Source organism: Diadema antillarum, unplaced genomic scaffold (assembly GCF_040938485.1).
Source record: "Diadema antillarum isolate AM-2024a unplaced genomic scaffold, OU_Dant_1.0 seq00000581_RagTag, whole genome shotgun sequence".
Taxonomy (NCBI): domain Eukaryota; kingdom Metazoa; phylum Echinodermata; class Echinoidea; order Diadematoida; family Diadematidae; genus Diadema; species Diadema antillarum.
The window spans coordinates 1,047,254-1,061,541 of NW_027271515.1; the positions used below are offsets into that span (position 1 = coordinate 1,047,254).

At 38.1% G+C, this 14,288-nt stretch overlaps 1 protein-coding gene across 1 annotated transcript in view; it reads right to left on the reverse strand.

Annotated features, from left to right (window-relative positions):
- The window catches only part of LOC139735477 (piezo-type mechanosensitive ion channel component 2-like), a 123,167-nt gene that overhangs the window by 27,265 nt on the left and 81,614 nt on the right, over window positions 1–14,288 (reverse strand). The window contains exons 31-32 of the mRNA XM_071646233.1: window positions 3,599–3,652; window positions 1,768–1,854 (exon numbers count right to left, since the gene is read on the reverse strand). Of these exons, the coding sequence (XP_071502334.1) occupies window positions 1,768–1,854; window positions 3,599–3,652 (141 nt within the window). The remainder of the gene's footprint in view (window positions 1–1,767; window positions 1,855–3,598; window positions 3,653–14,288) is intronic.

Sequence of the window (14,288 nt, forward strand, 5' to 3'; positions counted from 1 at the left end):
GTAGATCATCACCAACATGTCGAATAATTGAAAAATTGTTCATCAATGTATATCATTCAACTCCAACTTCAAAGATACATATGTAGTTGTAACAGGCAAACTTCAAACATCTGAACGCTTTTACACTTTATTTTTGCTTCTGTTTTAATTTGGAGAGTTGTTATGACTGATGGTCACTGTGCAGTTATTGAGCACAAATGGACTAGTCATTGTTTGATGCGTAGTGCTGCTGGAAGTGGTCGACCTTGTATGAGTTGATTTATCGGCGTTCTTCTGCGGCGCGTGTAACCGATACACAGCGACATCCTTGAATGTTTTCTCTTCGTGGTCGATCGCAATGTTTACATGTAAAGTGAATGGCGAAACCCAGAAGAAGCAAAATACTAACGAATATTGACTGCTGACCTCCACGACCCTGCAAAATACCAACTGCAATTGCCTCGCAAAAATACCTCGATAGGTAATAATCATTATTATTATTCTTCGCGAAATTAAAGACACACGAAAATAATGACTCTGATCCCGATATGAATGTGACAAACACATATACATTTCTCTGTTCAGTACAGTACTCCAAGATCGCGAATTTAACCACTCGCGAATTCCCGATTTGCAAAAATTTAGACTCCCTAAATATATGGCGCATACAGTATATTCCATGACAATCCGAGCCATGGCTATAAGATAGGAAAGAGCAACAATTCTGCCTTGCTAGGATATGGACATTTTGTCTGCTGACAACAGAGACTCCAACTCTTCTGCTTCGAGGCCATTTTCTGAAAATCTTCCGATCTCCCGCTGGAGTTTCAATTTCTCCCACTTTGGCTGTGTGTCTTCAGCCAAGGATGTATTTTCCAAAGCTCAAATTTAGCTTTCTCCCTTCAAAATTAAGTTTAGAGTCAAAACAGGTCCAAACTTTGGATCCATTTGTCACTCTGCCTTTGACAAAGATTCTGCTGGGATCGACAGCTCAGGTCCCTTTGGACTCAAATTCTACTCCACTGTCTTACCTTGATTGGATAAGCAGTTTTCAGCAGCTTTTTTTTCCCCAACTCAAGTTTTGTCATTTCATGCAAATAAGGATAAGATAGAACCAGAGAGTATCTTTATACTGAGAGCTTGCAAGGCCCTTAACAGGGACTTTTCAATTTCACCTCCTGAACGTGGCCTTCGTCCGAGGTAATGATGTCATTTTAAGGAACAGCACATGCTCACGCTTCTCCAGCACGTCCAACACCAAAATCGTGAACATGTCTTCCAAGAATTTCACGTCTCCCTAGATTCAGGACGTGAATGACGTCATCGCTTGGCGCGGCAATTGCCCACCCACTCGAGGGGACGGGTCATGACATCATAGCAGTATGTGATGAACGGCATGCACTGAAAATCAAAATGGGTGATAACACCGCAGACGTAATGAGTGGACCACGTGAATTTGGTGCCGCTCTTGTATGAGAAGGGCGTCCACGTCCAAGCAATCGAAAAGTCCCTAAACAGGCCCTGGAACCCCCCCCCCCCCCCCACAACCAGCGTCGCACTTTGCACTCATTATTTGCATCATGTGTAGATAATATCATGCCAATGCTCTCCCATCTTCGTCTCCAGTTTACTAGAGGTCCAGGAGGGGGAATCTCCTATCAAAGAGGTGCTTGGGGTTGGAGTCTCTCTGATAAGGAGTATCAAATTCTCTATCAATCCATACCTTGATTCTCATGCAACAATGCCCAGCTTTGCTGAGGAACACTAACTACACATTATCGGTCTTACTGCTGGTGGGCTCATCTTCTTCCATGTCGATGTCGTCTTCGACAACCATGTCCTCATCATCTTGTGCCTCTTCCAAGGACTTGGGATCTTGATTTGAGAGAGAGAGAGAAAGAGAGAGAGAGAGCAGTCAGTAGAAAGGAAGCAAAGCCGAATGTTTATCATGTATGGATTTGCCATTTCAGGCCTTGACACTAATTTTTTACTATTTTTTTTCTGGTAGTACGTTCAGGCCACTAATTTTCATTATGTGTATGTGCGCATTTATGCATGTACATTGTATGTATAACAAGGATAATTATGTATGTTTGCATGTATGTATGCATGTGTAAATTTAGTGTACATGCACTTCATCTTCCTTATCAAAATTATAAAGAGCAGTTCACTGAAATCGACCAGCACGAAAAAAATCTAATCTTACCAGTGTAGGCAACTCTCTTGTTAAAGTTGATTATCAGATAGGATAAAATAATTTAACTGCAGGCCAAGTTCATAAACCCTCCCAAAATGAAAATCAGTTGTACATCAAGTAATATTCTTGTTTGCTTCTTTTAATCAAAATGTGATGATAACAATTTCACCTACAGATGGTATTCTGTGATTTATCAAAGGGATGGTACAGTTTTGGTGAGACTGTGCTTCAGGTTTCCAACATTTTTTGATGATGATTCATTTTTTTTTAACAAAATGAGAAACTTATTATGAAACATGAAAGAGCATATATTTCTAAACGGAATTCAAAGTTTATTTGATGAAAATTGGTTTTGAAATGGCTAAGATATCCCGAACAAAGCAATCCTTAAAAAAACGGTAGGGCCCACCTTTTATTTAGATCACTTTGTTTTACTTTGTTTTTGGATATCTCAGCCATTTCAGACCCAATTTTCAACAAGTAAACTTCCAATTCCTCTTAGAATTGTATGCTCTTTAACATCTCATAAAGTGGTTTTTAAATATCTCGCAAAAAGTTAAAGGCTGAATCGTCATCTCAACCAATACTATACCATCCCTTTAATACCAAAGGATGACTTGTGATGAAGAGGCTGGAGTGGAAAATAATGCTATATGTGCTTCAATAGTTCTGATTGTATTAATTTGTATTAATGTTGATAAGTTCTTGGTTTTAGATTTGAATTTGTTTTGGGTATACATAATGTAAAGAGAAATTGAATAGATATAGAGTGTATGCATATATATCAGTTTCATTATAGATGTAAAGCCTTGTAAAACAACTTGATAATTTGTAAGAGATATATACAAATGTTATATTGTAATTACATTGTAATTGCAATAGTCACGTTCACACAATGTTCTTAAACTTAAAGATTCACTTGAAGTTTCAACCTTTACTAAATGATTCATATTAGCTCATAATTAAGCCCCATGATGCCCTCAAAAGCAAGTAATCTTAAAGATCAGTCAGTGATTAGAATGACAAGACATCTTAGGGTTTACGCTCTTTTCATGAGCTGCACGGATCCCCACTTGTAGTTTAGCATCATGTGGACAAGATAATCAAGACACTCAAAAGTTAATGTGACATCTTCGTGAAAAACCTATTCCCCCTCAGTTCGCTAGTGTTGTATGTATGCATGTCTTCTCGTTTTGTGGTTTAATCATCGAGTGGGACTCTCATGCTAAAAAATTCAATCTTTTATATAAGGTATTGTGTTGACATACATAGTAGTGTAAAACTACTAGCTACCCTTAATCATTAAAATTTGTTTAAAACTCTACATAAAAGATTATATACATTGTGTGAATGTAACTATTATTTCAATTCAAGTTAGAGAAAAGAGGATGTCCCGAGGACTTCAAGTAATTTGATTCTCACCTTTCACCTTTGGTTCATCCGCCCCCTCTCCACTAATAGCTGTGGAGTATGAAACTGTATGTAGGAGGATTAATAGATAGACAGACATACAGGTAGACAGATAGATAGATAGATAGATAGGTAGGTAGATAGATAGGTAGATAGATAGATAGATAGATAGACAGAGAGAAGATAGAAAGATAGATAAATAGATGAAAAAGATATAGAGATAAATGAATATATAAATATATACATATCGAAGAGACAAATAGATATATAAATTGATAAACAAATAATTCAACAAATAGTTACGTATTGATAGACATACCGATAAGCAGAAATATATAGTTAGTAAACAGATAGATTGATTGAAAGATTGAGATAGATAGATAGATAGTGAGGTAAATAGATAGTTACATATACAATGACAGATAAGATAAGTACACAAAATGACACATGAATATGTGGAGAGAAAGAAAGAGTGGAAAAAAAGGTTAAATAATATGATGACACATCTAATCTAAACTCTTACTATGTCATATGATCATTTGTCACTCTTTTCCAGATAATGGAAAGGAAAATGGTAACATACATGTATATGCCAGCTTATTAATGATGAATAATCTTCACCACTGCTTTCATGAAGAGTTCAAAAGTGTGGACGTGGCCTTATTGTATACAAACCTAAATTTCTGTTACTGGAGTATATAAAGAATTGTAATTTTAATATCACGCAGCATTACACAGTGTACTTAACTTCTTTTTTTCTTCCTAAGTTTTGTTCAACATTACAATTGATACAACTGACAATAAATCCCAAATCCCATATCCCCAAAATGAGTGTACATTGAAGGCTTAAAGTCATGAACAGGAACTCTAATCTTTCACAATAATATTTCCCCATTATGCACAGAGGTAAACACATGCAAAATTGTGGAAGGGAAAATGCAAAGAATACGGGTACACAACACTTTAACTCAAGATCTTGAAAAAAAGAAAGAAAGAAAAGAAGATGATCTAAATGAAAGCCTGTCAAAAGAGGGCACGATTTTGAAAAAAAAAAGGAACATGGCTCAAAACACCAAACAAAACATTCAACAGAACTATGATAGATTAGTGATAAACTGTTTAACTCTCAATTTCATAGGCAACCTGTAAAATACATAGCATGTCAATGACTTTTGAGCTTGTGGTGCACAGAAGGTTAAAGGGATACTACAGTATTGGTGGAAATGAAAATTGGGCTCTAACTTTTTTTTTGCGAGATACCAAGAAAACACTTATGAAAAAGTGCAGGGCATACCATTTTAAGAGGAATGCAACGTTTATTTGATAAAAATCGGGTTTGGAATAGTTGAAACATCAAAAAACAAAGTAAAACAAAACAATGGTAATAATATGTGGGTCCCACACTTTATTAGAATCGCTCTGTTTTGGATATCTCACCCATTTTAAAACCAATTTTCATCAAACAAACATTGAATCACTCTTGGAATTACATGCTCTTTCATATTTCAACAAAAATGATAAATACCTGCAACCAAAACTATACGATGCCTTAAATGACAGATAGGGATAAACAGGTGTCTGCTAAACTTATACTTCATCTATTACGAAAGATTGGTGGGTTTGATTCACGTGGTAGGTAAAATACGTTATGCTATACATTCAGGGATGCCAACCTTATAAACAATATTGCAGTATTCTGACGGCCGAAAAAGTGTATTTTTCACACCTTTCCTGCAAGAGATAGTAGTAATAAATTTGGGAAAGTACGGTATTTTCCATGAAACGTGCAGTATTTTGGATGGAAAAAGTAACAGCTGGCATCTTTCGATATTGCATTGTTGCTTATTATCATCATTATGATGACGATGATATTTTATCATTATTACTATTATTATCATCATCATTCTTGGCAATCTTTCTGTATGCTAATTACAATGTAATTCATGTAATTATATTACAAATGTATCGTATAATTGATGAAAATGATGATAACTGTTGAAAGTATACTACCGTTATTTAGTACTATGTTAATGAAATTGCAGAAAGTTGATGTATTTGAAAAAAAATGGCATACAGAGAACAAATCAAATCAAATCAAATCAAATTAAATCATCATCATCATTAATATTATCATTATCATCATTGCAATCATTATTACTGCTTTTGTTGCTTAATTATTTTCATTTCTACAACCACAATTATCACCACTATCATTACACTGATACTGAACAAAATGTTTCTGGTTACTACCATTCTTACAAATATGATGACAATGGGATTAGGGGAATACAAATATTTCATCTCCGCAAAGCAAGATGCATATCTACCACTGTCATACTATAGTCAGTGTTTAGGTTCACACCACATGGGATCATGCAAGTGATCATGTGTTTGCAGTAGTGCACAGTGTGAGACATTTCAACATGATGTGCTGCGAGCATCAGTGCAATGTTGTAAAGACTACACAATATCACAACACACTGTACATGCTTTATGAAGCCATGTGACTGGATGGCAATGAAGCCGATAGCTTTCAAGCAGGAAATCTGTGTACAAGACATTAACAGACGATGATGTGGTTACACACATGACTTGCTACAAGCGATCACAGGCAGGGAATTTCAGTCAATTTCAGCTATAAAGGAAAATTTTGGTCTCTCAATTTGTAAACATACAATTGGGGGGTATCTTAACAAGACACTTTTGTAGAATATACATGTATAAGGGCCTGAAACAATCTACAAAGGGCTATAACAGAACTTTTTAAAAAGTCTAAAATATTCTTGCCAAGGCTTGAGGTCAGGATTTTTGTCTAAATCTTTGTATCCTTGAAGATTATAGGACGGTTTCATTCTAACAATGCAATCGTATTGAATCTTTTTTCCCCTTCTGTGAGCTAAAGGTCACAATTTTTCCTTTAATTTTTTTTCTCTCTTTACAAGAATATCAATCTTCCTGACTCTATGTGTAATTATAAAGAAACAGTCATTTCAAGGCTCTGGAATGTATGTTCATCAGTAAGGGACCCGCCTTTCACTGCTAGATTATTGTCGGTAACATAGTCTCAGGTCATTTTCACACAATAACTTGGAATTTAATTCAGATCTATTTTCACAAGAGCATCATCACTTCAACAGTGTGACTGAAAAGAAGCAGTTTTATCAAATACTGATAGTATAACCCTTAACTAAAACATACAAGTGAGAGTGTAACATGCTCTACAGCTCTGGACACTATCTATTATCACACTCTATGGGCAATTTAACAACACGTTTAAGTCGGCTGTAATAAGCAGAGTAAAATCTGGATACTAGAATGGTTGAGATTTCATCAAACTCAATTAAAAACTTAAAAACTTACAACTCTAAAATTCACCTGTTGCTACATAAAAGTGTCATCTGTAGCAAGCAAATATTGGCTTTAATACGAGGGGTGATGCTATTTTCTCAAGAGATGTTCATTCACCTACACATAAAACTGTCAATGAATTTCCTTTTCTGACACAACAAAAAGACAAAAAATTTGCATCCTTTGGATGAAATTTGTGATGACTTGCAACAAACTCACATTGATGACTCTCAGGAAGAAAGGGATGCAGTTGCTTAGTAACCAATCAAAACACAGATTTTCATTTGTGTGTGTGTGTGTGTGTGTGTGTGTGTGTGTGTGTGCACAAACCAATCAGAGATTTGTGAGCTACTTGTATAACATCATCCCCTTTACTAGTTTTCACATGTTGCAACAGGTATCACTATTCAATGCAAACAATGTCAAATGTTTTTCCCAGTCATTTTAAAGGGAAAATTCATTGAAGATTTGTGTGCATGGCAGAGGAACGCTTAGGGTGTGTACAGTTCTGGTCGAGGTGTAGATTTAGCTTTTAACATTTTGCGAGATATTCAGAAACCACTCTATGATATGTCAAAGAGCATGCAGTTCTAAGGGGTATCAAAAGTTTATTCGATGAAAATCGGCTTTGAAATGGCTGAGATATCTAAAAACAAGGTGAAACAAAGACATCCTAATAAAGTTGTGGCATGTCGCCTTTTATTATTAGCACTTTTTTGGATATCTCAGCCATTTGAAAACCAATTTTCATTAAACAAACGTTGAACCCTTCCTAAAATTACATGCTGTTTCATATTTCATAAGAGGCTTTTCATTATCTCACTTAGAATAGGAATGTTCAAAACATGAATCCCTACCTCAACCACTACTGTACAGCCCCTTTAAATCATGAAATATTAAAGTCCATGACTTCTTATCCCAGCTAATCTTCTTATTTCTGATAAAGGCAACCCCCTCAATAAAGCGAATTCAGCAGTCTCAATTTTCCATAACTGCATTTAGCTCTTCTTTTTAATAAGTATGTTTATCAAAGAGGTATCGGTTATAACGAAGTAAAATTGGCTGTCCTGGTGACCTCATTAAAACACTGTCTGCCTACATATTAGGAAACGTCTTACTCTCTTTATTAAAGTCAACTTGAACAGAGTGTGTCACGGCACCTGAAGCAATATCTACAGAAACACACAGATGAGAAAGAATAACAAAGCTCACAATAGAGACTATATCTACATTTACAAGTGCAAATCATCTTTTAAGTCTTCTTACTTACCTGATTTTGGTTCTTTTGTCATTTTACAATAAAAAAACAAATTGTGAAAACTCTATTAGCCTCTTTGTTGTCTGCCAGCATTATTTTTCCTTCACACTAATGTCAAGGGCTAAATCTTCTTTTTTTTTTTTTTAAATGTAAGCCAAGTCTATCCTCATTATGTGGGCAAGCATCTAATAAGTTCTTGGTGCATTCTTGAGTGAGATTTTTATTTGCACATTCATTTGCAAATGCTTCTGATATTTGAGCCTTTTCCATGTTTTACTGTCACAGTGACTATTTCTATTGTTATTCCATTTCTACAAGAGGGCGCTTCGTGTGGATGGACTTTTACTGCCTTGTCGCAGGATTTTAACTTTCAAATCTGTTAAAATTTAGTTTTTAGAATTGTCATCGCAGATTTCCATCAAGTGATTTCTGCTTTTTAAAGCTTTTTTAGCATTACTGCGTATTTATTTTCGTTGTTCAACGTGTGATCTGGCTGAATTTTTATCCTCAATTTTTGCTCTGGCCCGCCTGGTCAGTAACACAAATCCCATACGGAGCATCGTGGTGCGCCACCGCCGAGTTGCCGATACTTGCCCATCAAAGTTAGCCCAGATTGATGCTCTGTACATACTCTGTACATACTTCGCCCACGAAGCCAGAAGATCTTCTCAGCGTGAATTATAGTTCTTGCCTTCACTCCACGCCACTTTGTGTGTATTTTTAGCTTATTCACCAGATACCTGTGTCTTTTGCATTCTACTTTTGATGTATTTTAATGTTCTGGCCCATCATCATCACCATTTTGGATCGTTTTGATTTGTGCTCCGCCATTTTGGATCGCCATTTTGTTAGCGTGTATTTCCGCCATCTTTGACCACCATTTTGTCAACGGTGGGGTCACTCTACCTCCTGTTTTCCATTGCGGTACTCCTCAAGCTCATATCGACACTTCGGGTTATCACCTTGAACCCACCTCTGATGTGTTTTGGCCACTGATTCCCTTATATCTAACATGGGAAACATGCACAAGTCTGAGTTCCAACAGCGCACCAATTTCAACGCAGCTGTCACACTTTTTGTACTTGCCAGAGTACTAGGGGGACTGTTGAATACCCATCCTGGGAATGAGGGATTGCAAACTGTAAGTACATCCATTCCTCATACTTCCTTTTTGAGAGACAAATCATCGTGCCTGAATGGCTCTGTTGCTATTGGAGCATACTGCGATCCTACTGATCAATTTACCGGTACCGGCTCTGTTTTCGTAAATTATGCCCTGTATGTACCCAGAGTCGATACAAGCTCTTTGTTTGCAAGGTACATGTATGACCCAATCTGGAATTCGGGGTTGTCTAACAGAAACAAATTCCTGGACAACATTGTAACACTATATCACTCACCCGCAAGAGAGAAAGGACATATCCTACATCACCTCCAACCAAATCGAACCGTTGTAATGGGCCTGATCATGTGTTCAGGTGATGTTCAAATGAATCCTGGCCCTGTCCACAAACCCAGGCGCACTGAACCATGTCCCCTTTGTAGCAAATTAGTATTCAGCAAAAATAAACTCAAATGTGAAGATTGTCAAGGATCTTTTCACCTCAGCTGTGCCGGAAAAACCCTCAAACAGGTCCAAACCTTAGCTGCAAATTCTACACCATGGTATTGTTCTAGTTGCTGTGCACCTTGCAGTGTGTGTGATGGTGACGTCTTGAGAGATCATCATGCAGTTCAATGCGACAGCTGTGATAAGTGGCTACACACAGCATGCTGTAACATTGACTCCGATACGTATTTTTCACTTATGAATAGCTCTTGCAACTGGATTTGTCCTCAATGTGAAAATCTGTCCTTTTCTGGCTCATTCTTCAGCGTAGATCTAAACATCTCGTCTGAAAATCCCTTTGATGTTTTGAACTCCATAGACACTTCTCAGCCGACTTCGCCAAAAGATGTCTCATCTAAAATGCCAAATCGAAATTTCACTAATTCTATTAAGACAAAGCGCCCAATGAATAAGAAGGACGACTTCAAGATACTTCTTACAAATTGTCAAAGTGTCAGATCTAAAGCCGGAGACATTGAGGTGCTCGTAGACTCTGTCAAACCTGATATCCTGTGTGGAACCGAGTCATGGTTAAACCCCAGCATCAACAGTAGTGAGATTTTTCCTGATCATTTCGATGTACACAGGAAAGACAGGACCCCACCGAAAATTGGAGGGGGGGTTTTCCAGGCTGTCAAACTGGACCTGGCTACTTCTCATTGCAGTGAATATAACTCAGATTGTGAGATTCTCTGGACTGAAACCAAAATTAAAGGCTGTAGGCCACTGCTCGTTGGAGTTTTTTACCGTCCACCCAACGATAAAGGTGAAGCAATTGAGCACCTTGTGGAATCACTCACCAGAATAGGGCACAAAATTAACTCACATAATGTTATACTCACTGGGGACTTCAACTTGCTAAATATCTCATGGTCTGATCACAGTGTTGAGAGTGGCAGTAACACTGGAGTTGCCGGTAAACTGATCTCCCTAGCTGAGGAATTTGGATTGTATCAACATGTTAGTTCTGCCACGAGAAGATATGGAAAAACTGAGAGTATACTTGATTTGGTCTTCACAAACAATCCTGAAATTGTACAGAAGGTCATATGTAGGGAAGGAATTTCCGACCACGATGCTGTTGTAATCGATGTCAGAATCACTCCCTTCAGAAAACGTCCAACCAAAAGGAAAATATTTCTACGAAACAAGGCTGATGTAGAGGGTATCAAGCAATCACTCCATGAATTTGCTGAATATTATCGTAACAACTGTCTTGATTATGATGTGAACAGAAAATGGGAAGAGATTAAATCAAACATTCTCTCAATAATGGAACGCCATGTGCCACATAAATTGTCTTCATCCCGCTTCAACCTACCTTGGTTCGACAGAACCCTGCATCGTATGGTCAAGAAAAAACAACGTTTGTACAATAAAGCTAGAAAATCGGAAAAACCAGCCGATTGGGAAATTTTCAGATCTTTTAGGAAATCCACCCACAAACTCATTAGGAAATCGCGGTCTTCCTACATCAGGAACACCTTAGGGTCTGCCCTGCTTGAAGAACCCAAACGTTTTTGGTCTTTTATCAAACGCCTTAATCAAGAAAGCTTTGGGGTCGCTGATCTTGATTTTGAGGGAAAGATAGTCAGCGAAGATCACCTAAAAGCCAATATACTTAGTGATCAATTTCAAAGTGTTTTCACGGTTGAACCTGACGGTAACGTCCCCTTGCTTGGCGACAGTCCACACAAACAGATTGATCATCTTACTATTACTGAAGATGGAGTACTTAAATTACTCAAAGGTCTGAACTCTAACAAATCTCCTGGCCCAGACGGCATACCTTCATGGTTCCTGAAAATTGGCGCCCAACAGTTAGCTATGCCACTACAAGACCTCTTCCAGTCATCGATCAACTCCGGCATTGTCCCACAGGGATGGAAGGAGGCCAATATCGCTGCTGTCTTTAAAAAGGGCAACAGAAGATGTCCTGCTAATTACCGTCCCATCTCACTTACATCGGTAGTGTGCAAAGTTATGGAACACATTATCCATAGTCACGTGATGAAACACCTTGAATCCCATAATATCCTCTCGGACGACCAACATGGCTTCAGGGCCAAGAGATCAACTGAAACCCAACTCATCTTAACCATACATGATATCAGCCATGAATTGAATAAAAACAACTTGGTTGATGCGGCACTGTTAGACTTCACCAAAGCCTTTGATAAGGTTCCACACCGCCGACTCATCTCTAAATTGAAATATTATGGACTTGACGGTGAGATATCCACGTGGGTCCGGAATTTTCTCACCAATCGCACCCAACGAGTTGTCCTGAACGGCCATTCCTCTTCATCTGCGAGCGTCACCTCAGGTGTACCTCAAGGCACAGTCACTGGTCCTCTATGGTTCCTGTTATATATAAACGACTTACCAAATGCTGTTTCTTCTAAAGCCAGACTATTTGCTGACGATTGTCTGCTTTACTCATCCATCTCACCTTCCCAAGATGTCGGTATTCTTCAGGATGACCTAAAATCACTGGAAAACTGGCAGGACACCTGGCTTATGAACTTCAACCCATCTAAATGTTGTACTATTACTTTTGGCAAGAGAAATCCACCCCACAACATATATCAATTTTGTAATTCCGAATTGAAGAGTGTTTCGTCCCACCCCTATCTGGGCATCACCTTATCCAACACCTTAAACTGGAACCCCCATGTTCAGCAAGTTCTTAAGAAAGCCCAAAATGTGCAGAATGTCATCCGCAGAAACCTATGGAACTGTGATACGAAAGTGAAATCTGCTACATATCTGGCCCTAGTGAGACCCATACTCGAATACGCATCCTCCGTCTGGGACCCTACCACTAAACACTCCATTAATTCTCTCGAGCGAATCCAACGGCAGGCTGCCAGATTCTGCACGAACACCTATACCAGGGAAGAGGGATCTGTTACAAGGGCATTATCCGAGTTGGGCTGGGAATCGCTCCAGACAAGGAGAAAGCATCAGAGGCTTTGCATGTTGTACAAAATGAAAAACGGTTTAGTCAACGTCCCCCTATATAATTATGTCCAACCCAACGCACGTGACACCAGAGGCAATAATCAAAAATTTATTCAACAACGACACAGAGCTACAGTTTTCCGGGATTCCTTCTTCATAACGACTGTTAAAGACTGGAACCAACTCCCCAACGCAGTGGTTCAATGCCCATCATTGTCCCTGTTCAAGCAAAATTTGATGCAATTTCAATAGTCGCGCTCTATCCACACGTAGTGCTTCTCTACAAGTTAGCGTGGATGTGTCTTCCTGGACATTTTGCTGACTAAACCATACAGATACAGATACAGATACTTTTGCATTGCTGTTTTCCTTTTCTAGATGCCATTAAGGAGAGAGAAAGCAGTGCAGAGATTCCACCAAGTCCTGATACCCTGAATGGAAGGCAATCCTAATTCCTACCAAGATATTACAATAAATGCATCATGTTTGGTTTCACAGAGAGATGGGAGAGGTTCACAAGGGTTTGCCTGAACAAAGATGATTCTAGACTTCAATAATTCCCAGTTCTGACTTTTCCAGTCAACATACATTTCTGACCACTTCCTGTAGCTAGTGACATGTAGACAACCGTAAACTTTGATCCTCCTATTGCAATTCTGTTACCAGAATACCGTTAACGTACAAACATTTGCAGATCACGTGCTACATTTGCAAATTTATGTGTGCAAATGCAAAGACCCGCACAAATGCTGTAATGGTTTACTTTGCACACTCTGAATGATTTGAATCGTCGACTCCATCAGCTGAAAAATGCTTACTACATGTGTGTGAGTGTGCATACTAGAAGCTTTCTGTAATGGATAGTTTCTGTGTATTCTGCAATCAAATATGTGCACTTGTGTAATTGAAGCATGATGTACTTTAAAACATCTGTAGACATGTTTCACAGAAATGTAGCAATCGTAAATGTACATCTATTTTCACACATGTCAATGTCAAAACAAATTGTTGGTAAAAAAAAAAATGTTCTGCCATGTGTGCAGGGTGAATTGAAAAATCAGCGAATGTGTTTTTTTTTTTAAGCCGCTCAGCTCTAAAATTTAATTGCGCAAAAATATTGATGTGTACAGCAGCCTCTTTGTCAAAAACGCCTCAAATCTGGCTCTCTAGTCTGATTTGCAACTGTGATTCAATGTAATGCATGGAATGCTCTTCATGAAGTCCCTCCAAAAGAATGAAGACCGTTGGAGTGTTAGATGGGTACTGAGTAGAAAGCTTAATATCAATGTGGTTGGTTTTAGGATGTGCTGTTCAACCTGGCTGGAATGCTTGCCAGGGAATAGAGTAAGTAGAGTACTGTAGGTGATGGTTTGATTCCAAAGTTCAGGGAATGATATGGACGGTAAATCCCTTTCAGTATTATGTTGTGATGAAAAAAAAAAAACCCCAAAAAACACAATATTTAAAAAAATCAACCTGAAGCAATAATATCACTATTGTTACAACAATTGCTATAATAATGT